The 22,452-nt window shown below is 57.4% G+C and overlaps 1 protein-coding gene across 1 annotated transcript in view; it reads right to left on the reverse strand.

The window, feature by feature from the left end:
* The window catches only part of LOC131568790 (fibrillin-2-like), a 70,052-nt gene that overhangs the window by 17,762 nt on the left and 29,838 nt on the right, over nucleotides 1–22,452 (reverse strand). Inside the window, exons 8-35 of the mRNA XM_058820864.1 lie at nucleotides 22,082–22,207; nucleotides 19,036–19,188; nucleotides 17,521–17,721; nucleotides 16,628–16,771; nucleotides 16,396–16,515; nucleotides 15,665–15,790; nucleotides 15,210–15,332; nucleotides 14,217–14,492; nucleotides 13,279–13,332; nucleotides 11,971–12,096; nucleotides 11,152–11,277; nucleotides 10,054–10,173; nucleotides 9,524–9,661; nucleotides 9,231–9,281; nucleotides 8,809–8,934; nucleotides 8,161–8,388; nucleotides 7,310–7,435; nucleotides 6,937–7,065; nucleotides 4,825–4,950; nucleotides 4,303–4,428; nucleotides 3,869–3,991; nucleotides 3,524–3,649; nucleotides 3,294–3,419; nucleotides 2,824–2,946; nucleotides 2,100–2,222; nucleotides 1,254–1,379; nucleotides 762–884; nucleotides 390–512 (exon numbers count right to left, since the gene is read on the reverse strand). Of these exons, the coding sequence (XP_058676847.1) occupies nucleotides 390–512; nucleotides 762–884; nucleotides 1,254–1,379; nucleotides 2,100–2,222; nucleotides 2,824–2,946; nucleotides 3,294–3,419; nucleotides 3,524–3,649; nucleotides 3,869–3,991; nucleotides 4,303–4,428; nucleotides 4,825–4,950; nucleotides 6,937–7,065; nucleotides 7,310–7,435; nucleotides 8,161–8,388; nucleotides 8,809–8,934; nucleotides 9,231–9,281; nucleotides 9,524–9,661; nucleotides 10,054–10,173; nucleotides 11,152–11,277; nucleotides 11,971–12,096; nucleotides 13,279–13,332; nucleotides 14,217–14,492; nucleotides 15,210–15,332; nucleotides 15,665–15,790; nucleotides 16,396–16,515; nucleotides 16,628–16,771; nucleotides 17,521–17,721; nucleotides 19,036–19,188; nucleotides 22,082–22,207 (3,738 nt within the window). The remainder of the gene's footprint in view (nucleotides 1–389; nucleotides 513–761; nucleotides 885–1,253; nucleotides 1,380–2,099; nucleotides 2,223–2,823; nucleotides 2,947–3,293; nucleotides 3,420–3,523; nucleotides 3,650–3,868; nucleotides 3,992–4,302; nucleotides 4,429–4,824; nucleotides 4,951–6,936; nucleotides 7,066–7,309; nucleotides 7,436–8,160; nucleotides 8,389–8,808; nucleotides 8,935–9,230; nucleotides 9,282–9,523; nucleotides 9,662–10,053; nucleotides 10,174–11,151; nucleotides 11,278–11,970; nucleotides 12,097–13,278; nucleotides 13,333–14,216; nucleotides 14,493–15,209; nucleotides 15,333–15,664; nucleotides 15,791–16,395; nucleotides 16,516–16,627; nucleotides 16,772–17,520; nucleotides 17,722–19,035; nucleotides 19,189–22,081; nucleotides 22,208–22,452) is intronic.

A 22,452-nucleotide genomic window follows, 5' to 3' on the forward strand; every position in this document is an offset into this window, starting at 1 on the left:
ACTGGGGCCCTGTGCTGGGAGCTGTGTGGGGTCATGGAACCCCAAATGGTTTGGGCTGAAGGGACCTGAAGGACCATCCTGTCCATGGGTAGGGACACCTTCCACGGTGCCAGGCTGCTCCAAGCCCTGTCCAACCCGGCCTTGGGCACTGGCAGGGAATAAAACAGCTCCAGAGCTGCCCTGGAGCAACAAGAGCGCTGTGAGAGTGACACCAGGTGGGACACACTCAGCGGGTCACGGGTTCTGCTGCTGCTGCGGGGTTAAATGCATGGGGGACAGCCAGGCAAGGAACAGCCACAGAGGGGCAGCCACCCTCGTTGTGTCCAGCTCCAGCCACACAGGAGCACCAAGAAGGACCCCCAGGTGGGTCTGGGTGGGGTCCCACTCACCCACACAGCCCACCCCCGTGGGGTTCAGCTCGAAGTCCTGGGGGCAGTTGCACAGGTAGCTGCCCGGGGTGTTGACACAGAGCCCGTTGATGCAGTTCACAGGGTCTGCACACTCGTTGATGTCTGAAAGGACGGACAGATGGACGCTGAAGACGGAGGTGAGCGCTGCCAGGAAAGCCCAGCCCAGCCCCAGCTCTGTGCCCAGGTGTATCCCCACCCTTGCCCTGTGCCACCCTCAGCTCCCTGCCCAGAGGAGGAGCACAGCCACGCTCAGCTGTGCCCCCTGGCCACCCCAGCAGCAAGGACACCACAGGGACCACGGGCTGCTTTCAGGCTGCCATGGATGGGCCCAGCAGAGCCCAGAGCCCTGACCTGTGCAGTTGCCCCCACTCCTGTCCAGCTCATATCCATCGTCGCAGGCACAGCGGAACATCCCGGGCAGGTTCTGGCAGGTGCCAAAGACACAGATGTTCTGGAAGGTGCATTCATCAATGTCTGCAAAACAGGGACAGCTGGGGACAGGCTGGGGCAGCCTGAGGGCCAGGACAGGCTGCTCCTGCTCCCACCTCCTGCCCAGCTGTGACCAACCCACCCCAGGATGGTCCTGGTGACATGTGAGACAATCTCCTGGGGGAGCTGGGCCCCCCCCCACCCTCTCCCCCTCTCTCCCCTCACCCCTTTTCTCCTGGTTTTCCATTTTCAGGAATCCAGGCTCAGTCCAAGGCTGGGCACCAACCGCCACCAGTGGCACAGCTGGCACCTCAGGAGCCTGGCACCAGCAGGTGCTGGGGGCTGGCTCATGGAGCAGGAGGTGCCAGCAGAGGCCAGAGGGGCCCAGGAGGGGCTCAGGGCCCGGGCACTCACCCTGGCAGGCCTTGCTGTCCTCGGTGGGGTTGAAGCCCATCTCGCACTCGCAGCGGTACCCGCCGGGGGCGTTGAGGCACTGCCCGTTCTCACACAGGTTCACGTTGTCTGCACACTCATCCACGTCTGCAGGGAGGGACACGGGGATGGGGGCTGCCCTCTGCCAGCCCCGGGGAGCCCAGGAGGGTGCCCACCCACGGCTGGGAGGCTGCAGCTCATGGCCCTGAGCCTCCCCTGACACCTGTGAGGAGGGGCTGGAGCCCTGTGGCACAGACCAGGCTGTGCTCTGGGCACCACCCAGCCAGGCTGGTGGTTCAGAGGGGCTGTCCTGGATTGGAAGATAATGTGTGTATTCTATTTCCATATTTGTCAGAGGCGGGGCAGTTATCTTCTGCTCATTGGGCAGTTTTCTTTATTTCTTCCACAACCAATCCTCCCTCCAGGAGCGATCTTCTGTTAATGGGCCATCAATTATTAATCATCTTCTGTTAATGAGCCATTGAGTGTCACTGCATGGCTGATAAAATCCCATCATCCCATTGGGAGATGCTCCACCCAGGGGGAGGAGCCAAGCATTCCTTCCTGGATATAGTCTGAGGTTTTGGCATACCAGAGCAGCGTTTTCCCACTGCATTTTCCTAGTACAGAACTGTTATTCCTATTCCCACATCTTTCCCTGAGAGCGAGCCCCTTAATTTCAAAATTACAATAATTCAGAGGGAACGGGTTTACATTTTCCATTTCGGGGGAGGCTCCACCTTCCTCAGCAGACAGAATCTGTCTGTTCAAACCCGGGCAGGGGCTGGGGTCTGTCCCAGCCCTGTTCTGAGCCAGCCCAAGGCTCACCTGAGCAGGAGAAGCCGTCGCCGTTGAAGCCGTCGCGGCAGGCGCAGCGGTACGAGCCGGGCGTGTTCACACAGTTGGCGTTCAGGTTGCACTTGTGCTCCTCAGTTGCACACTCATCCAGGTCTGGGCATGGATAACAGCCTGTCAGTGCCTGGCCTGGCTAATCTGGAATGAGCTTGGGCTCCTGGATGGGCTGGACTCACTCATGGAAGCACGGAGTGGTTTGAGTGGGAAGGACCTTAAGGATCATCCAGTTCCACCCCCAGGGACACCTTCCACCGAGCCCTGTCCAGCCTGGCATTTTCGTGGCTTTGCCCTGAGCCTGAGCAGCTACAGGGGCACACAAATGGCCCAGGAGACTGTCTGGAGGCTTCAGCACATTCCCTGAGAGCCTCTATGGGCATCACCAGGACACTGCTGACCCCCTGACCATGTCACCAACATCTACATGGCTTTAAATCCCTCCAGGGATGGAGACTGTGCCAGGGCTGGAAAGACATTTTCCCAATATCCTACTTAAACCCCCTCTGGCCCAGCCTGAGGCCGTTCCCTCTTGTCCTGTTGTCCCCTGTGAGCACAGCCTGACCCCCCAGCTGTCCCCTCCTGTCAGGGAGCTGTGCAGGTCCCCTCTGAGCCTCCTTTTCTCCAGGTTGAACCCCTCCATCTCAGCCCAGGCTCCCCAGAGCCCCTGGAGAGGGCTGGCCCTGCCCTGGTGAGCACTCACCGTTGCACTTGAGCCCGTCCCCGAGCCAGCCCGAGCGACACTTGCACTTGAAGCTGCCGGGGACGTTGATGCAGGAGGCGTGCATGTCACAGTTGTGGGCTCCAATCTCACACTCGTCGATGTCTGCAGAGGAAGGACACCAGGGCTGGCCCAGCTCAGCTCCCCCAGAACAGCAGGGCTGAGCTGGGCTGATCCCACTCCCACAGATCCCAGGCTCCCAGGGATTTGGGGGAGAGGCTGCCTGGGCTTGAGTGCTGGAGCTGAGGAGCTCAGCCCTGGCAAACGTGCAGGAGGAAGGGCAGGCTCCTGGCTTGGCCAGCACCTGGGAACAGGTGTGTCCTGGCACTGTGTGCCTGCCCAGCACATCCCACAGCATGCCCCACACAGCACCCCGGGCTGGGGCTGCCTCCAGGGCAGTTTCCCAGTTTTCCTCACTGGCAGCCCCAGCTCCAGGCGTGCTGAGCTCCCACCTGTGCACCCCGTGGTTCCCTTCTTGACGAAGTAGCCCAGCTGGCAGTGGCAGATGAAGGAGCCCTTGGTGTTCTCACACTCGCCGTGCAGGCAGATGTTGGGGTTGAGGTCGCACTCGTTCACATCTGCGCGACAAAAGCACCCATGGGACACCCCGAGGATCCCCCAGTGTGGCTCTGGGGACAGGAGGCAGAGGTGGGGCACGCCCAGGGCACGGCCAGGGCCTCACCAATGCAGGTCTTCATGTCCAGGGATGCCATGAAGCCGTCGAAGCAGAGGCAGCGGTACTCGCCGGGGATGTTGGTGCACTGCCCCCCATCACAGATCTCGGGGTTATCCTCACATTCATCAATATCTGCAGAGAGGAGACCATGCCAAGGTGAACACAGGGAAAGCTGGAGCACCAGGGGGAAGGAGGAAATCCCAAATCGTGAGCGGCTGGGTGTGGCAGTGCAAAGCAAAATCATCCATCTCTGGAAGGGACTTAAAAATGAGACCCCTAATCCTGGAGCCAGCTGTGGGGGACAGAGAGGTCCCTGGGGCAGCACCTGCAAGAGCCAAGGTGGGCACTGACCTGCACAGGACCTCTTGTCTGGCATCAGGGCGTAGCCTTCGCTGCAGCTGCACTCGTAGCTGCCCTCGGAGTTGGAGCAGTGGGTGTCACAGCCCCCATTGGTGATGGTGCACTCGTCGATGTCTGGGGACAACCACAGCACCCTGAGCTGGCAGGGACCCACAGGGACCCAGCCCTGCACAGACAAGGGCCCAGGCAGCAGTTTGGGTGGCAGAAGAGGACACAAATCTCCCCCAGCCACAAGAGAACACCTCATTCCTTCTGCCCAGCCCCTGGCAGTGCCCTCAGAGCCCTGTGCCAGCAGCACAGATTTGGCTGTCGCCCATCCACGACATTCCCCGTTTGCTTTACCCTCTGAACACAACACCCACAAGCCCAGGAAGGTTCTGGGCTCATCCCAAGGTGCTTGAAGGACCCTTTGGAGGAGCACTCACCCACACAGCCCTGCCTGTCTGGCGTGGCCTGGAATCCAGAGTCACAGGAGCACTGGTAGGTGCCGATGACGTTGACGCAGCGCCCGTTGCGACAGAGGTTGTCACTGAGGGAGCACTCGTTGATGTCTGAGGGGACAAGAGCACTTGGAGCAGCCAGCCCTGCTCAGGCCATCAGCTGGTGCCCAAACGGAATTTTTTCCCACTGGTCAAAGGGAGCAGCAAAATGAACAACACCAATGCAACAAAACACTGGGAATGAGCTTGGTCTGGATGAGCTCTTGGCCTTGGAATGAGCCCCTCTGGGATGAGCTGGACCCACTTATCATGGAAGCACAGAAGGGTTTGGGTGGGAGGGACCTTAAGGATCGTCCATGGGCAGGGACACGGGCAGGGACACCTTCCCCCAGCCCAGGCTGCTCCAAACTCTTGGTCACCTCCAGGGATGGGATGTACGGGATGGGAAGGAGACACCCACAGCCCCGCAGGAGCTCTGCCTGTGGGGTTTCCCTGCTGAGCCCTCACCAATGCAGGTGTTGCCCTCGGCTGTCAGCTCGTGCCCAGGGGGGCAGATGCACTCGAAGCTGCCGTCGGTGTTCATGCAGATCCCGCCCCGGCACAGCAGCGGGTCCCGCTCGCACTCGTTGATGTCTGCGTGGGAAAATGGGATTGGTCCCTTCCAGAGGCTTCTCCACCGGGGGAGCACCCCAGAACGGGGAATATCACAGGGTTAACAGGGCAGGGAAAGCTGGGCTTGGCTCCCAGAACAGGGAATATCACAGGATTAACAGGGCAGGGAGAGCTTGGATCTCAGAACAGGGAATATCACAGGGTTAACAAGGCAGGGAAAGCTGGGCTTGGAAAAGCTGGGCTTGATCCCAGAACAGGGAATAGCACAGGGTTAACAGGGCAGGGAAAGCTGGGCTTGGCTCCCAGAACAGGGAATATCACGGGGTTAACAGGGAGGGGAAAGCTGGGCTGGACCCCAGAACAGGGAATAGCACACAGGTAACAGGGAGGGGAATGCAGGGTTTGGATCTCAGAACAAGGAATATCACAGGTAACAGGGCAGGGAAAGCTGGGCTTGGCTCCAGTGGTCTCCTGGTTAGTTTGAATGTTGGGAAATCCCACCTTGTGCCTCAACCTCAGAACCCAAGAGCCCCTCAGAGACAGCAGAGAAAGGAACTGAGGTTGGATATATTTTTAAAAACTCATTTTCATCTCATGTTTATTTTCCTGACTCCAGCATTGAAGTTAAGAATGGGTTATTTTCCCTGACTTGGCTAAAACACTGATGAGATTTTCAGGTAAAGAGGGCTGGGATACGCCTGAAAATGGGGGTGACAGGTCCCTACCAAACACCCCCAGATCAGTGGGAGCCTGTTCCTGGTGAATCCCAGGCTGCATTTTCACTGCTGGCGCTGTCCCCTGCCCCAGGCTGCACAGAATTCCTCCCTCAGGAGGCTGAAGCCAAATTCTTTGGCCAAACACAGGTGGGAAGAAGTTAATCCTTGACCACAGGCAATGACAAAACGTCACCACCCCCTTTGGGGTGAGATGACTCAGCTCCCTGTCACCCAGAAAAAAAGGATAAAGTGGAATTGGACAAGTAAGAGCGAGCATTAAATTAAAAAAAAAAAAAAAAAAAGAACAATGAAATTTATATCCTTCTATAAAGATTAGAAATCAGACTACTGCAAGAAGGCAGCAGGTCATGGGTGAGGACTGTGACATTCCCAGGGTCCCAGAAATGGAGCAGGAGGAGGAGGGTGATCAGTGGGAGCTGTGGAAACCCACGCTACAAATTGTACGGAAAAGACAAAGCCCCTGCCAGGGACAGTGATTTATTTTAAAGAGCAGAGAGAATAAAACACGAAAAATAAATAAATGCTGTTGAATCATGGCTTGAAGTGGTTTGGAAGTCCAAGCCAAAGCAGAATATTAAGAGCAGGTCAGTGAGACAAGTGAGTCTGGCTGGACAGAGGACAGGAACGTGGAATGCCAGGAATTAGAGGACAGCAGGAGTCTGGCTGAGCTGTTGGAGACAAACTGAGGTACTGAGGTCACCGATGGGATTTTTTAAGCTCCGAACGAGAAATTATTCAATTGAAAACAGATGAGACTCTGACAGAATAAAAACAAGCCTTGGGCAGACTGGAGGAGCTGTAAGGAACTGTGTGTGAGGATAAAGGGAGATTAAAAGGGCAGGTGAAGGGAGCCCCTATAACTGAGAGGGTGGAAGGGGACACAGGGTGTCCCAGAGGTGGAAGGGGGCACAGGGTGTCCCAGAGCCCCTATAAATGAAGGGGTGGAAGGGGGCACAGGGTGTCCCAGAGGTGGAAGGGGGCACAGGGTGTCCCAGAGCCCCTATAAATGAGGGGGTGGAAGGGGGCACAGGGTGTCCCAGAGGTGGAAGGGGGCACAGGGTGTCCCAGAGCCCCTATAAATGAGGGGGTGGAAGGGGGCACAGGGTGTCCCAGAGGTGGAAGGGGGCACAGGGTGTCCCAGAGCTCCTCATGGAAATGGGAATTGCTCCATGCAGTGTTTGAGGAGCTGGGCACCTCTGGCTGTGCCCTGCCTTTCCTCAGGGCCCTGCCCTGTCCCAGGAGGTGCCCTCAGGGGCTCAGCCTTGCTCACCCATGCAGTTCTTCATCATCATGAAGCCGCTCTCGTAGCCCTCGAAGCACTCGCACTCGAAGCTGCCCGGGGTGTTGACGCACGAGCCGTGGCCGCACAGGTCGGGGGAGATGCGGCACTCGTCAATGTCTGGGGGACAGGAGAAGGTTTTAAAATCATAGGAAATTTGGGGAATTAGAAAGAAAGCCAGGCTTAGTAGGGAAAATGTTAAAGGTAGGCCCTGGGAAATGTTAGGCCTTGTGTTTGCTGGATCATGTGAAGCCGCACCAGTGTTGTCAGTATGTGACAAATGATATAATTGTTAGATGTGATTAGATGTAATTATTGTTGAAAGAATCATGAGAAACTATGTTAGGGGTTGGGGGTCCCTCACCTGTGCAGTTCCTCTCCTCAGCATCCAGAGCGAAGCCGTTGCCGCAGATGCACCTGAAGCTGCCGATGGTGTTCCTGCAGGTGCCGTGGGTGCAGAGCCCGGAGAACACCTTGCATTCGTTCACATCTGGGGGATCAGAGACATCCAGCCAGGGGGGCTCGCCATGAGCCCCCTCACTGCAGCTGAGAACCTCCTCAGCTCAAGCGCCAGCCCTGACTGCCCTTCCTCACCTGCTGCAGTGTGATTTCAGGGTTTACCTCAGAACCTGGGTCCCTCCCCTGAAGATTCCCTCCCAGGTGTGTCAGTCCCCTCTCCTTTCCCCTCCCTGACCCCTGCCCAGCACTGTCTGTCAGTCCTGGAATTCCAGAAGGGATTGGGCAGATTCAAAGGATGCCCTCCACCCCTGGGGGGCATTGGGGCCATCCAGGTGTCCTTTGTCCCTTTGTCCCTCCCCTCCTGTCCCTGGCTGGTGGCTCCCTGCCCCTTCCCTGCCCTCTCCCCAGGGTTAAAGGAACAGCAACCACGGGCTCAGGGAGTTCTGCTGGAGCTGGTGCTGCATTCAGAGGCCAGAATAAAGCTCTGGATCCAAACCCCCCATCAGAACCGACTCCTTTCCTTCACCATTGCCTTAAAGCTTCTCCACAGAGGAAAACCTGAGGAGCAGACTCCATCCCACCACCACCAGAGCTCCTGCAAACCTGGACTTATCTCCACACGCCCAGCTGCAGCACCCAACCAGCCAAAAGTGTCTGTGGGGGTGAAACACCACAGTGCCACTATTTGGTCCAGCACCAAGGGCCAGACGATCCGAGGCACATCCCCACTGTGATCCTGGCGGCTCCAGCACTCACCTTTGTAGAAGGGCCGCCCCGAGAGCACGTCGCCGCGGTTGGCGAAGCCGGGCCCGCGGGGACACAGCGCCTTGAACTCGGCAGAGCCAGCGCGGGGACACTCCTCGCAGTCGGAGCCCCAGGCCGAGCCCACGGAGCAGCAGCACATGTCCATGCGGAACTTGCCGGGCAGCGGCTCCGTGCACTCGTCCTCGTCCCAGCGCATGTAGCACTGCTCCACACGCACGTCTGGGGACACAGCGTGCACGCACGTGGGTCTGCTGCCCACCGTGGGCTTGTCTGATGCGTTGTGATGTCTCAGACACCCAGTCCCTCCCATGGTCATTCCCTCCCAGCTGTGTCAGCCACCTCTCCCTTCCCCTCTCTGACCCCGCCCAGCACTGTCTGTGAATCCTGGAATTCCAGAACTCAGTTAGCAGATTGAAAGGATGCTCTCTACCCCCTGGGGGGCATTGGGCCATCCAGGTGTCCTTTATCCCTTTGTCCCTCCCCTCCTGTCCCTGCCTGGTGGCTCCCTGCCCCTTCCCTCCCCTCTCCCCGGGGTTAAAAGGAGCAGCAACCACGGGCTCAGGGAGTTCTGCTGGAGCTGTTGCTGGTGGGGAGGTGGCAAGTGGGAGGGCAGGATCGGGGCAGAGGAGGCGTCCTTACCCACACAGGTCCTGGCAGTGCCATCCAGGGTCAGCCCCTCGGGGCACTCGCAGCGGAAGGAGCCGGCCGAGTTCACGCAGCGCCCGTTGGGGCACACGCCCGGGAACACCTCGCACTCGTTCACATCTGTGGGGTGGCACGGGTCAGGGATGGCAAGGGACGGCACGGGGACACGGCCAGGGGGGGCTCAAGGGGCTCCTGGAGGGGCTGGGAGGAGCCCAGAGCTGCCCACCGGGATCCAAGTGGCAACTTAGCCATGAAAACCGGGCAGAAACAGAGCCAGGATCTGGGCACAGACAGACGGACAGACACACAGACAGACACAGGGCAGAGAGTGGAGATCCCCCCAAGGACTCAGAGAGGCAGGAGAACAGTGACCACATTCCCAAGAAAAGCAGTTTTCCCTCCCTGCAGCACTTTACCTTCACAGGTGACGCCCTTCATGCGGGCGTAGCCCCGGGGACAGGCGGTGTCTGCAAGGGACAGGGATGTCAGCAGGGAAACCCTTCCAGCTTTCCCACAGAACCATGGAACACCCAGAGCTGGGAGGGACCCACAGGACCACCCAGCCCAGCTCCCGACCCTCCACAGCCCCCCACCAACCCCACCGTGTCCCTGAGAGCGCCCGAGCACGCTGTGGGCATTTCTCCCTGTCCCTGCTCTCCATCCCCACTCCAGCATTTCCCGGGAATGCCCGGGCCTGGCAGAGCCTCACCGATCTCGCAGCGCTCGCAGGGGCTGCCCCAGGCTGCCCCCAGGGTGGCACAGCACTCGGATTTCAGCGTGGCCCCGTTGATGTTGACCTCGCAGCGCCCGTCCTGGATGTTGAGCCAGCAGGTGCCCTTCATGCTGTCTGCAGGGACACACCGGGGGCTCAGGGGCTGCCCCGTGCCCCCAAACCCGGGGCTGGCAGCCCTGAGAGGCAGCTGGGAGGAGCTGTCCCTCCCAGGGAGTCACTGATCCCTGAGGATGTGGTTGTTCCCACAACCCAGAGCCCTAAAACCCTTCCAGCGCCACCCCTGCCATGGGGACACCATCCCTGGTCCCAAGGTGCTCCAGCCTGGCCTTGGACACTGCCAAGGACCCACAGCTGCTCTGGGAAATCCATCCCAGGCTCCCAACACCCTCCCAGACAGGAATTCCCCCCCAGCATCCCATCCATCCCTGTCCCCGTGCCAGGCCGGGTGACGGTGCAGGGTGACGCTGGCAGTGCCACCTGGGCTGGCAGGAGCTGGCCCTGCTCACCCACACAGATGGTGCCACTGGGGTCCAGTTTGCTGCCCGGGGAGCACTCGCAGGCGAAGGAGCCGGCGTTGTTCCTGCACAGCCCGTTCACACACGGGTTGGACGTGCACTCGTTGATGTCTGAGGGGACAAAGGGACAAAAGTCACAGAGGGGAGTGACAGGGACACGGCCCTGGGGGGACAAAAACTGGAGGAGGCGAGAGCACAGGGAGTGAAAAATTGTGGGTTTAAATTGTTTTTTACATTGTTTTAAATATAATAATATAATTTAAAATATGTTAAAATATATATTTATATATAAAATATAAATACATATAAAAATATAAATGTATAAAGTGTGTAATATATAAATATGTTGTGATATAATAATGATGTAGAACATAAAAATATTATATAATATACCAATATAATATATATAGTATATCATAAATATTTATAATATATGGTATGTTATATATATTATATAATCGAAATTATATTTATATATAGTATATTATATATAATATATATAATATACTGTATAATAATATAGCGTAGAATGTAAGAAATACTACATAAATAATAAATTATAAATTATATAAAAATTCCATATAAATATATAAATTATAGCTAGAAACATGTAATATAGAGAGACCTAATAACAATATTAAAAAAAATACAAGATTTACAAAAAGTATTTGGATTGACGGTGGTTGGAGCACTTGTGTGCAAAGTGCCAGTTCTCAAATATTTGAGGCCTCTGCGCACAGGAAACCATTTTTTCCTCCTCCAAATCACAGCCTTTCAATCAAATTCCCCAAACCTTGCAATTTTGGTCAGGCCTCAAGCTCAAATTCTGTGGCCCTGGAGGAAATTGCTCTGGTTTCCAGGCTCAGATGTTTTGGGGTCAGGTGCCCATTCTGCTTTGAACCCAGTGTGAAGTATCACTAAAAACCACAGGAAAAAAACCCTAAAAATGAGGTAAAACCCCCTGAATCCCAAAGGTGCAGCTGCTGCAAATGCAGAGCAGCGCAAAGGGAAGGGAAGCAGGGATTTGCAGCCCCAGGCAGGAGCTCAGGCTGTGTTTTTGCAGGTGCTGGGGCTGCCCGGCCCCGTTACCTTCGCAGGTGTCGGTCTCGGTGCGGAACACGAAGCCCTTGGGGCAGGTGCAGGTGTAGCTGCCAGGGGTGTTCCTGCACAGCCCGTTGTCACACAGCAGCCGGTTGACGCTGCACTCGTCCACATCTGGGGACAGATGTGGCATCCGTCAGCTGCTTCGGGCTGAGAAGGGTTAATTTCCCCCACGCAGTCACGGGAGGCACCCACGGGATCATTGATCCAACCTCAGCCTCTGCAGAGGCACCCCAACAATCCCAGCCTGTCCCAAGGTGTCCAAAGGCTCCTGCAGCTCTGGCAGGGCTGGGAAGGGACCATTCCCTGGGGAATTCAGTGCCCACCACCCTCAGGGGGAAGAACCTTTCCTGATCTCCCTCCCAAATCCCAGAACCTCTCCCTGATCTCCATCTGAAATCCCTCAACCTTTCCTGATCTCCATCTGAAATCCCTGAACCTTTCCTGATCTCCATCCCAAACCCCCTGAACCTTTCCCTGATCTCCATCCCAAATTCCAGAATATTTCTCTGCTGTCCATCCCACCTCCCTGGCACAGTTCCAGCCATTTCCTGGCTCCTGTCCCTGTTCCCAGAGCAGAAATCAGAGCTGCTGAACCCCAGCCCATGGGGAGCAGGGCACGAATTCCTTTGTTTTCCTTTCCCCACTGAAATCCTTATCCCAACCCATGAGCTCCCCAGCTTCCACCCTTCCCATTCTCCCCCCAGCCCAGCTGCTGGGGGGAATTTGGATGATGCTCAAGGGGACCAGGTGCTGCAGCATCTCCTGGAGGTGCCTGGCACCCCCTGAGCCCCAGCCCTGACTCACCCACGCAGTTCTTGCCCGTGGGGTCGGACTCGTAGCCCAGGTTGCAGATGCAGCGGTAGCTGCCCCGCAGGTTCTCACACATCCCGTTGGGGCAGATGTCGGGGTTCAGGGCGCACTCGTTGATGTCTGAAAGGCAAAAAGAGGCGCGTGAGCTGGAGCCCAGCAAAGGCAAAGACAGAAACCTTCCATCCCCTGGCTCTTCGTCGCAGGAACCATGGAGTCTCAGAGTAGTTTGGGTTGGGAGGGACCTCAAAGCCCGTCTTGTTCCAATTCTACCATTCCAGGCTGGCCTTGGAGAGTCCAAGGATGGGGCAGCCACAGCTTGTCCCTGTCCTGAGCCAGCCTGGGGCTCTGAGCTCAGGAGGAGAGAGCTGGGTAAGGGGCTCGGATAAGCCCAGTTTAATGTCAAGGGCTCTCAGGTCCCAGTGTGACATCCCAGAGTGTTCTTTATCCCAGTTCCAAGCTCAGGAATTGAATTATCCCTGGGTTCAGCACTGAGTGACCCAGAACGGTGGCAGCCAGGTGGGCACTGCCCCTTCCCTGCAGCAGCATCCCTTCCTCTGCTCTTTTGGAGCCAAGCCCTGGTGCCAGGGCAGAGATTTCAGCCTGGCAAGCCCCAGACTGGCTCAGCCCAGGCAGTCTGTGCTGGCACCACAGTGTCCCCGCAGTGCCAGATGGCCACGGCTGCCCAGGCACTGCTGGCCTTTATCCCCACACTCTTGGAGCTCAGTTCCATCGAGGGAAACCCAGCCTGGAGAGCTCTGAGTGCAGCCCTGGCTCCAGGCAGGGGTGGAATGACCAAGAGCGTGGCCTTGCTAGAAGGAGCCTCACCATTCCCATGGGACTGCCTCTGGCCAGGACAAGGAGCCCTGGATGGGAGCCCAAGGAGCCACCAGGGCTTTGCCTCTGGCTCCTTCCCTCTGGAAGGCTTGGCAGGGCTGCCTGGCTGCTCTGTGCTCTCCTTGCTGATCCAAGCACTGCCCAGGGCTGGCACTGGCACCTCTTGGAACTCAAAGGCGCCCCTTGGCAGCACAGTTTGTCACCTCCCTCTGCCTGGGACACCCCAAGGAGCAGCTGGAGAGCAGAGGAGGGAAACAACCAGGAGGGTCCCACTGCTCATTCCCGTCACAGCAGGGATGGGAGCCCAAGATCTCCTGGCACAGCTCCCACAGGAAAAGCAGCTGAGGGTGCTGTGGGATGTGCATGTGGAATCCTGCATGCCCCTGAGGAATCCTGCATGCCCCTGGGGAATCTTGCATGCTCCTGAGGAATCCTGCACGTCACATCCCTCTGGAATTCTGCACCCACCTCTGCCATCAGCCGTGATCCCGATGCCGCTGCTGCAGAGAGCCTGGAATTCCGCTGGGGACAGAGCACAACAGAGCCATCAGCCTGGCAGGACATTCCCCTCAGGGAGCTTCACTGAGCTGAGGGCTTCAACCCACCAAGATTTAATTCTGTGTTTGTCACAGGGGCAGTTCTAGGCCTGTTTATGCTCATACAACACAGTCACAGGTGTGAGGTGAATTGGGAGGGACCCCAAGGATCATCCAGCCCAACCCCTGGACCAGCCCAGGCACCCCAACAATCCCACCTGTGCCTGGGGGTGCTGTCCAAGCTCCCCTGAGCTCTCCCAGCCTCGCTGCTGTGACCTTGTGCATTTAATGCCGATGCTCCCACTTGCAACTTCCACCCCGTTTATAATTTATCCATAAATTATGGATTATGGATATGATTATGGATTATGGATATTCATTATGGATCTGGATTATGGATATGGATATATTATGGATTATGGATATTGATTACGGATGTTCATTATGGATTATGGATATTGACTATGGATATATTGTGGATTATTGATATGGATTATGGATATTCATTACGGATTATGGATATTCACTATGGATATGGATATAGTATGCATTATGGATATTGATTATTGATTATGGATATGGAATATGGATATTGATTATGGATATGGATATAATTATGGATTATGGATATTGATCATGGGTTATCATTGTTGATTATGGATATGAATTATGGATATTGATTATGGATATATTATAGATTATGTATATGGATTATGGATTCTTGATATGGATTATGGATTATTGATATGGATTATGGATATTGATTGTGGACATGGATTATTGATTATGGATTATAGATTGTGGATTATGGGTTGTAGATTACGGATGATGTCCCAACCAACGCCACGGCCCAGCCCGGCATGGCCTCACCCGAGTTCTTGGCCGGGCAGGGCTGGCAGGGCTCCCCGAAGCCGTGGTCGGGGTTGGCGCAGCAGCACTCGGACTTGGTGACGGCGCCGGGGAAGGGGCGGGCGCAGGTGCCCTTCTTGATGCCCCCGTAGCAGGTGCTGCGCATGTGGGTGTCCACGCAGACGCGGCCGTCCACGCCGATGGCCAGGCCCCCCAGGCACTCGCAGCGGAACGAGCCCTCGGTGTTGATGCACCAGCCGTTCATGCAGATCCCCGGCGTCTCGCACTCGTCGATGTCTGGGCAGGGCAGGGCAGGAGAGGGGTGAGATCGGGGGGAGGGACACGGGGAGAGGGGTGGGGGACAGGGAGAGAGGGGTGGGACATGAGGAAAGGCGACTGGGACAGATGGAGAGGTCTGGGACACATGGAGAGAGGGCTGCGACATGAGGAAAGGGGACTGGGACACAGAGAGAGGGCTAGGAGAGAGGGAGAGAGGGTTGGAACATGAGGAGAGAGGGTTGGGACACAGAGAGAGGGCTGCGACATGAGGAAAGGGGACTGGGACACATGGAGAGAGGGCTGGGATATGAGGAGAGGGCTGGGACACACAGAGAGAGGGCTGGGACACACAGAGAGAGGGCTGGGACACATGAACAGGGGCAGAACACATGGATTGGAGCTCAGGACATGCAGAGAGAGGCTTAGGACACACAGGGAGGGGATCAGGATGCATAGGAAAGGCTCAAGTCACACTGAAAGAGGCTCAGAACATTAAAACAGAAGGTCAAATACACTGAGAGAGGCTCAGGACACACAGACAAGGGCTCAGAACATGACAACCTTTCCCCTTTTTGCCAATTCTGCCACAAAGGGCCGATGTCCGGCAGCACAGCAGGAGCTGCCTGGCCACACCCTTGGATTTCTCATCTCCCCTTGCCCTGAGGAGCTCACAGGTGCCCTGAGGAATGTGGGCAGGGGCTGGGGCTGGGAAGAGCCCACCCGGGGCTCACTCACCCACGCAGTAGCGCCCGTTGGGAGCCAGGACAAAGCCAGGTTTGCAGATGCACTTGAAGCTCCCGTCCTCGTTGATGCACATCCCATTGAGGCACATGTTGGTGGTGGCACACTCGTCGTGGTCTGGGGGCACACACACAGCACCCCAGAGCTGCAGCAAGACCCTCCTGTGGCCCAAACCCCCCCCTGTGCCCCATCCCATGGCCAAACTGTGGGTGCTGGGCCTCAAAGCAGAAAGGGAGATGCTTGGGGAACCTCCAAGAGCATCAGCTGCAAGCCCAGGGTCACCTTTCCTGGTCAGAGCTGTCCTGCTCCAGCCCTGCTGATCCCTGCACCCCAAACCCCCTCACAGAAACACCTCCCCAGCCCTCTCCTGGGGCACAGCCCAGGTTAACAGCCCAGGGAGGAGGTGGTCCCAGCCCAGCCCTGGGCTGCTGGAGGCAGGGGAGCCTCACCCACGCAGTTCTTGCCGTCGGGGGTGATCTCAAAGCCGGCGTTGCAGATGCACTGGAAGCTGCCGTCGGTGTTGACGCAGCGCCCGTTCCTGCACATCACCCCGTTCATGATGCACTCGTCAATGTCTGCAGGGAAAGCACCAAAAGTGGCAGCAGGGAGAGACAGGAGCGGCCCCAGCTCAACGCCCCCTGTGAGAAACTCTCAGTGCCCTCAGACACGGGAATTCATCCTCAAAAATCCCACTTGCGAAATCGGAATCTTTTCACCTTTCCGGGCAGTGGGGGAGGCTTTGGAAGCCACTTTGCAATGAAGGGAGAAAATGAACATTTCAGAGCTTGGGCACTGCCATGGGAATCTGCCTTTTCTCGTTGTTCCCATGTGGAACAGTCCCTTCCCATCCCTCTTTTTTGGCAGTCCCTCACCTGCAGCAACCTCTTGGCAGAACAGCCTTGCTGGAAATGCTGCATCCACACCAACATGGCCCAGAACCCCCACTTTTGTCAAATGAAGCTCTCCCAATGGAATTCTGTTCTTGGGGAGGACTCTGCAGCTCCCTTGATTGCCACCAGAAAATTTTAGGGAAAGCCAGAGGAAACTTCTGGAGAGATTCCATCTCACACCCAGCCCTGCTGGGGACCCCACACTGCATTTCACCCTACCACCCCTTTTTGGTGCCAGGGGCTCTGCTGACCCCTCTGCCACCCCCCAAAAAAGGGGGCACAGCCCTTACCAATGCAGGCCTGCTTGGTGGGGGTACTCTGGAAGCCCTCGTGGCACTTGCAGTGGTAGGAGCCCGGCGTGTTGACGCAGTCACCGTGGACGCAGGGGCTGCTCGAGCACTCATCCACGTCTGCAACGGGGGGAAAAAACCCCAGGTGTGAGGGACCCTGAGGCACAGCAGAGCCCAGGAGCAGCGAGAGCAGCCTGGAGGAGCCCTGGGGCTCTGGGACAGCCCCTCTCACCGATGCACTCCCCGCGGACGTCCTGCTTGTAGCCCATGTTGCACTCGCAGCGGTAGCTGGACGGCGTGGGGATGCAGCGCCCGTTCAGGCACAGGTTGGTGAAGTGTTTGCAGATGTCGATGGTCTGGTTCAGGGTGGCTGTTCCTGGGGGGCACACAGAGGGTTGGGGAGCCCTTAGGGGAAGCACTGGGAAGGGTTGGGGAGCCCCGGGATGTCCCCAGGTCTCAGGATGGGGTGGCAGTTCCTTGGGGACACAGGAAGGGTTGGGGACCCCTTATGGGAAGCACTGGGAAGGGTTATGGAGCCCCGAGATGTCCCCAGGTCTCAGGATGGGGTGGCAGTTCCTTGGGGACACAGGAAGGGTTGGGGAGCCCTTATGGGAAGCACTGGGAAGGGTTATGGAGCCCCGAGATGTCCCCAGGTCTCAGGATGGGGTGGCAGTTCCTGGAGGACACAGGAAGGGTTGGGGAGCCCTTATGGGAAGCACTGGGAAGGGTTGGGGAGCCCCAGGATGTCCCCAGGTCTCAGGATGGGGTGGCAGTTCCTGGGGGACACAGGAAGGGTTGGGGAGCCCTTATGGGAAGCACTGGGAAGGGTTGGGGAGCCCTGGGATGTCCCCAGGACTCAGGATGGGGTGGCAGTTCCTGGGGGACACAGGAAGGGTTGGGGAGCCCTTAGGGGAAGCACTGGGAAGGGTTGGGGAGCCCCAGGATGTCCCCAGGTCTCAGGATGGGGTGGCAGTTCCTTGGGGACACAGGAAGGGTTGGGGACCCCTTATGGGAAGCACTGGGAAGGGTTATGGAGCCCCGGGATGTCCCCAGGTCTCAGGATGGGGTGGCAGTTCCTTGGGGCTGGGACAAACCGGGACAAAGGCGGGACAAAGGCGGAATTACCGATGCTGGAGCTCCCCTGGCTCATCCCGGGCAGCCCCGGGATCCCGCCCTGCCCGTTGGCCCCGTTGGGGCCGATGCCCCCGGGCCCGTTGAGTCCCGGCCCGACCCCGTTGGGCACGAATGAGGGAATTCCCGGGAAGTTCATCCCGGGGAAGCCTGGCATGACCGGGAGCCCCTCGATGCACAGCCTGCGGTACTCCTCTGAAACAAAAGAGGGCTTTGGCTGCAGTGCCGGCAGCAAAGGGTGGGTCCTGGTGGGAATGGGGGTAGGAAATGTGGGAATGGGGTAGAAGGACCAGGAGGGATTGAACACCCCTCACCCCATGGTGGGGAATGGGGGTAGGAAATGTGGGAATGGGGTAGAAGGACCAGGAGGGATTGAACACCCCTCACCCCATGGTGGGGAATGGGGGTAGGAAATGATGGGAATGGGGAAGAAGGATGAGGAGGGATTGAACACCCCTCACCCCATGGTGGGGAATGGGGGTAGGAAATGATGGGAATGGGGAAGAAGGATGAGGAGGGATTGAACACCCCTCACCCCATGGTGGGGAATGGGGGTAGGAAATGGTGGGAATGGGGAAGAAGGATGAGGAGGGATTGAACACCCCTCACCCCATGGTGGGGAATGGGGGTAGGAAATGGTGGGAATGGGGAAGAAGGATGAGGAGGGATTGAACACCCCTCACCCCATGGTGGGGAATGGGGGTAGGAAATGGTGGGAATGGGGAAGAAGGATGAGGAGGGATTGAACACCCCTCACCCCATGGTGGGGAATGGGGGTCTGGCAGAGGATTTTTGGGACACCTGGCACCGAGTGGTCCCTCCAGGCAGGGAAGGATGAGCGTGGAGAAGCTCTGCCCTGCTCAGAGCTGGGGCTGAAGGAGGGGATGCACAGTTTGCTTTGCTGAGAGGGGAGGGGAATGGACCAGGTGCTGGTGCCTCTAAATAGCTGGTGCACCTTGGGGACAGGGCTTGGTGGCACCTGGAAAGCTTTTCCAGCCTCATTTTCCAACAGGCAGGGTTTTGGAGTGCTGGTTTTGGGGGGCAGGGCTTGAGGTGGTCGTTTTGGCATGCCGGGTTTGGGGTACAGAGTTTTGGGGTGCCGGGTTTGGGGTGCCGGGTTTGAGATGCAGGGTTTTGGGTCCTGGTTTTGGGGTACAGGGTTTTCCGTGCCGGGTTTGGGTGCAGGGTTTTGGGGTGCCGGGTTTGGGGTGCCGGGTTTGAGATGCAGGGTTTTGGGTCCTGGTTTTGGGGTACAGGGTTTTCCGTGCCAGGTTTGGGGTGCCGGGTTTGAGATGCAGGGTTTTGGGTCCTGGTTTTGGGGTACAGGGTTTTCCGTGCCGGGTTTGGGTGCAGGGTTTTGGGGTGCCGGGTTTGGGGTGCCAGGTTTGAGATTCAGGGTTTTGGGTCCTGGTTTTGGGGTACAGGGTTTTCCGTGCCGGGTTTGGGTGCAGGGTTTTGGGGTGCCGGGTTTGGGGTACCGGTTTCGGGATGATTTTTGGGGTGACTCACCCGAGCCCCGCACGGGGCACACCTCGGGGGTCTGGCCGATGGCCCAGCAGCGCCCCGAGTCGCAGCAGCACTGCATCCTGCTGGCCTGGCCCGGAACGTCCCCGGCACAGCGACCGCCCAGCAGCGCCGAGAAACACGTGCCCAGGCGCTGGTCTGAGGGGACAGAGCGGGGACAGGGTGGGGACAGCGCCGGGAGAGGAAGAGGAATGGGAAGAGGGACAGGGATAGGGATGGGGACAAGGACAAGGACAGGAACAGGGATGAGAACAGGGATGAGGGGAGGGAGAGAGACAGGGAGAGGGATGAGGATAGGGACAGGGATGGGGAGAAAGAAAGGGAATAGGACAGGAACAGGGACAAGGACAGGGAGAGGGACAGGGATGGGGACAGGGACAGGAACAGAGAAAGGGACAGGGATGGGGACAGGAATGAGGAGAGGGAGAGAGACAGGGAGAGGGACAGGGATGAGGACAAGGACAGAGACAGGGGTGGGGACAGGGAGAAAGAAAGGGAGAAGGACAGGGAGAAGGACAGGGATGGGGAAAGGGACAGGACAGGGATGGGGACAAGGACAGGGACAGGGACAAGGAGAAAGAAAGGGAGAAGGACAGGAACAGGGACAAGGACAGGGAGAGGGAAAGGGACAAGGGAGAGGGACAAGGATGGGGATGGGGACAGGGACAAGGACAGGGACAAGGACAGGGACAAGGAAAGGAAGAAGACACACAGTCACAATGTGGCACCACCACGCTCTCAGGCAGCTCCTGAGGGCCCATCCCCATGGAATCTCTCCCTGCCATCCCCTGTCTCAGCCTGGCCCCCCTGACCCCAATCCTGCCCCTTCTGGGGGGATTTTGTGGCTCCTGGCCGAGGCACTGAGGGTCTCTCACATCCAGCAGGCTCCATCCACCTGGCACCAAGCCCTGCAGGAAAACCTGGAATCTTCCCCTCCTGCTCTCCCACCTTGCTTCTTCTCAAGTCAGTTAATGAGGGGGAAAGTCTCCCGGGGTGTGGCTGCCACTTCCCGGGAGTGTAATTGGGATTAATGGCCCGGGGCTGTTTGATCTGGGGCTGGGGGTGCATTCTGCTCCCAGCACAGCTCGGGGACCCCCAGGGCACAGTGACCCCAGTTCAAACCAGCAGCTCCTTCCCCAGAGCTGGGTTCAGGGGGAATTGCTCCTTTCAGGAAACTTTACCCACCAAAAACACCAGCAGACACAAAGCCAGACCTGGAGAGGGGGATTTGGAAGCAAAGCTGGATCAGCCCCTAATCCTCAGGAAGGGGAGGAGAAGCCCTGGGGGTGTTTGGGACCAGCTTGCACAAAACCCCAGAAAAGCAGAAAATGCTGCGGGAGAGAGGGGAGGGGAAATTCCTGCTGGGATTAGGGAGAGCTCAGAGGTGGGGATTGAGCCCTGGGGCTGACCAGGTCCAGCCAGGATGGAAGGGCAGGAGGGGAAGGGAAGGGGGTCCTGCTCATGCTGAGGGGACAGGAATGATTCCAGGCTGGGTCTGGGGTCTGGCAGGGCAGGGAGAAGGGGGTCCTGCTCATGCTGAGGGGACAGGAATGATTCCAGGCTGGGTCTGGGGTCTGGCAGGGCAGGGAGAAGGGGGTCCTGCTCATCCTGAGGGGACAGGAATGATTCCAGGCTGGGTCTGGGGTCTGGCAGAGCAGAAGGGAAGGGGGTCCTGCTCATCCTGAGGGGACAGGAATGATTCCAGGCTGGGTCTGGGGTCTGGCAGGGCAGGGGGAAGGGGGTCCTGCTCATCCTGCTGGTGCCCCTCAATACCTTTACATTGTCACCTCTAGGGTGTGGCAATGTCCCCTCTCCTGATGCTTTAAGTGCCCGCATTATTCATTATTTATCCATTTCCACTTCCCTGGCTTTATTTCTGGGGATGGAAACCTGGAACCCCAAACTCCCCACACGAAACCCTCCTGGGACAGAGCTGGCACTGTTTGGGTGCCAGGGCAGCCCCAGCCCAGCTGGAGCTGTGGGTTGTGCCAGAACAAACCCAGCCTGTCCCAAAAAGGAGCTGCAGCACCCAGAGCCAGCCCAGGTGCAGTCAGAGCCCACTGCAGCTCAATCAGCTCCGCACTATTTTTAAATCTGGGCTTCCGAATTTTATTTATTTTCGTTTCTCGAAGCTCTTGGTTTCAAGGAAAGTGGGGAATGTCCCCATGACTCATCCCAGAGCTGTCACACCCCTCTGGGCTCATGGCAGGGCTGGGAAACAGCAGGGAAAAATTCCATTCCCATTAAAATCTATCAGTTTCCCAAACAAGAGCACTTGGGCTTTACTTTTTACTCACACTTCACAACATTTTTTTTTTCCCTCCTGGAACTAAAACATTTAATTCTGCTCCAGGATCCGTGGCTAGAAAAGAATTTGGAGCTGATTTTTTTTTCTTTTTTTTTTTTTGCTGAATTCATTTCCACAGAAAGCTGTGCCTGCACCACCAATCCCTGCCTGTGCTGGAGGAATTCCTCTTCCCAAATCTCCTCATTCTCATCTTCCTGAAGGCAAATGGACTTTCAGACCAGTGCAGAAAAAAAAAACCAAAAAAAACTGGGATTTATTTGCTGAGTGTGAGTAACCACAGAGCTGCTCCCCTATCCCAGGAACTGGGGTTTGGTACCAATGGACCACCAGATATCTACAGGAAAGGGAGTTTTGATCTGTTAAAAATCCAAACAATTCACTGCAGGCTCTGGAGGTTGGAGCGAATTTTTTGAATTTTGGATTTTTTTGAAGACATTCCTCCCGATCTCTTCCTCACTGCTCCTCTCCCAGTCCCTTTCTCACTGCACCCACATTCCCAGCCCCACACCTTCCTCCCAGCCCTCCTCCTCCTCCTCACACCCTTCCCACCCCATTCCACCGCTGAGACCCCTCCACACCCCAAATCCTGGAGAGGAACAAGGACCAAGGTATCCCAGCCGGGCTCGGGATGGAGAACAAGGAACATTCCCCACCCATCCCAAAGCCCTGTGCGGGCATTCCCGGCCCAAACCCCCACCCCAAATCCCTCGTTTTCCCCCTCACCGAGGCAGCGGGAGCCGTCGGGGCTGGTGATGAAGCCTCGGGGGCAGGAGCACACGTAGCTGCCCGCCGTGTTGGTGCACTCGCCTCCGTCGCACACGCCCGGGACGGCCCCGCACTCATCCACGTCTGCAAGGCACAGAAAACACCACGGGCAGCGTGGAAAATGCGCCCTTCCCCACCCAAAGCCACGCAGGTGGGGTTTGGGGCGGTCGCGGGATGATGGGGGTCTGTAAAACTCTGCCATTCGTGGAGTCTCTGCTTCTCTCCACAGCCTCCCCAAGGGGAAGTTTGGGATGGACACCAGGGGGAAAATTCCTCTCAGAAACAGGGACTGGAGACTGGAAAGGGCTGCCAGGGAGTGATGGAGTCCT

The sequence above is a fragment of the Ammospiza caudacuta genome, chromosome 28, assembly GCF_027887145.1.
Source record: "Ammospiza caudacuta isolate bAmmCau1 chromosome 28, bAmmCau1.pri, whole genome shotgun sequence".
NCBI classification, from domain to species: domain Eukaryota; kingdom Metazoa; phylum Chordata; class Aves; order Passeriformes; family Passerellidae; genus Ammospiza; species Ammospiza caudacuta.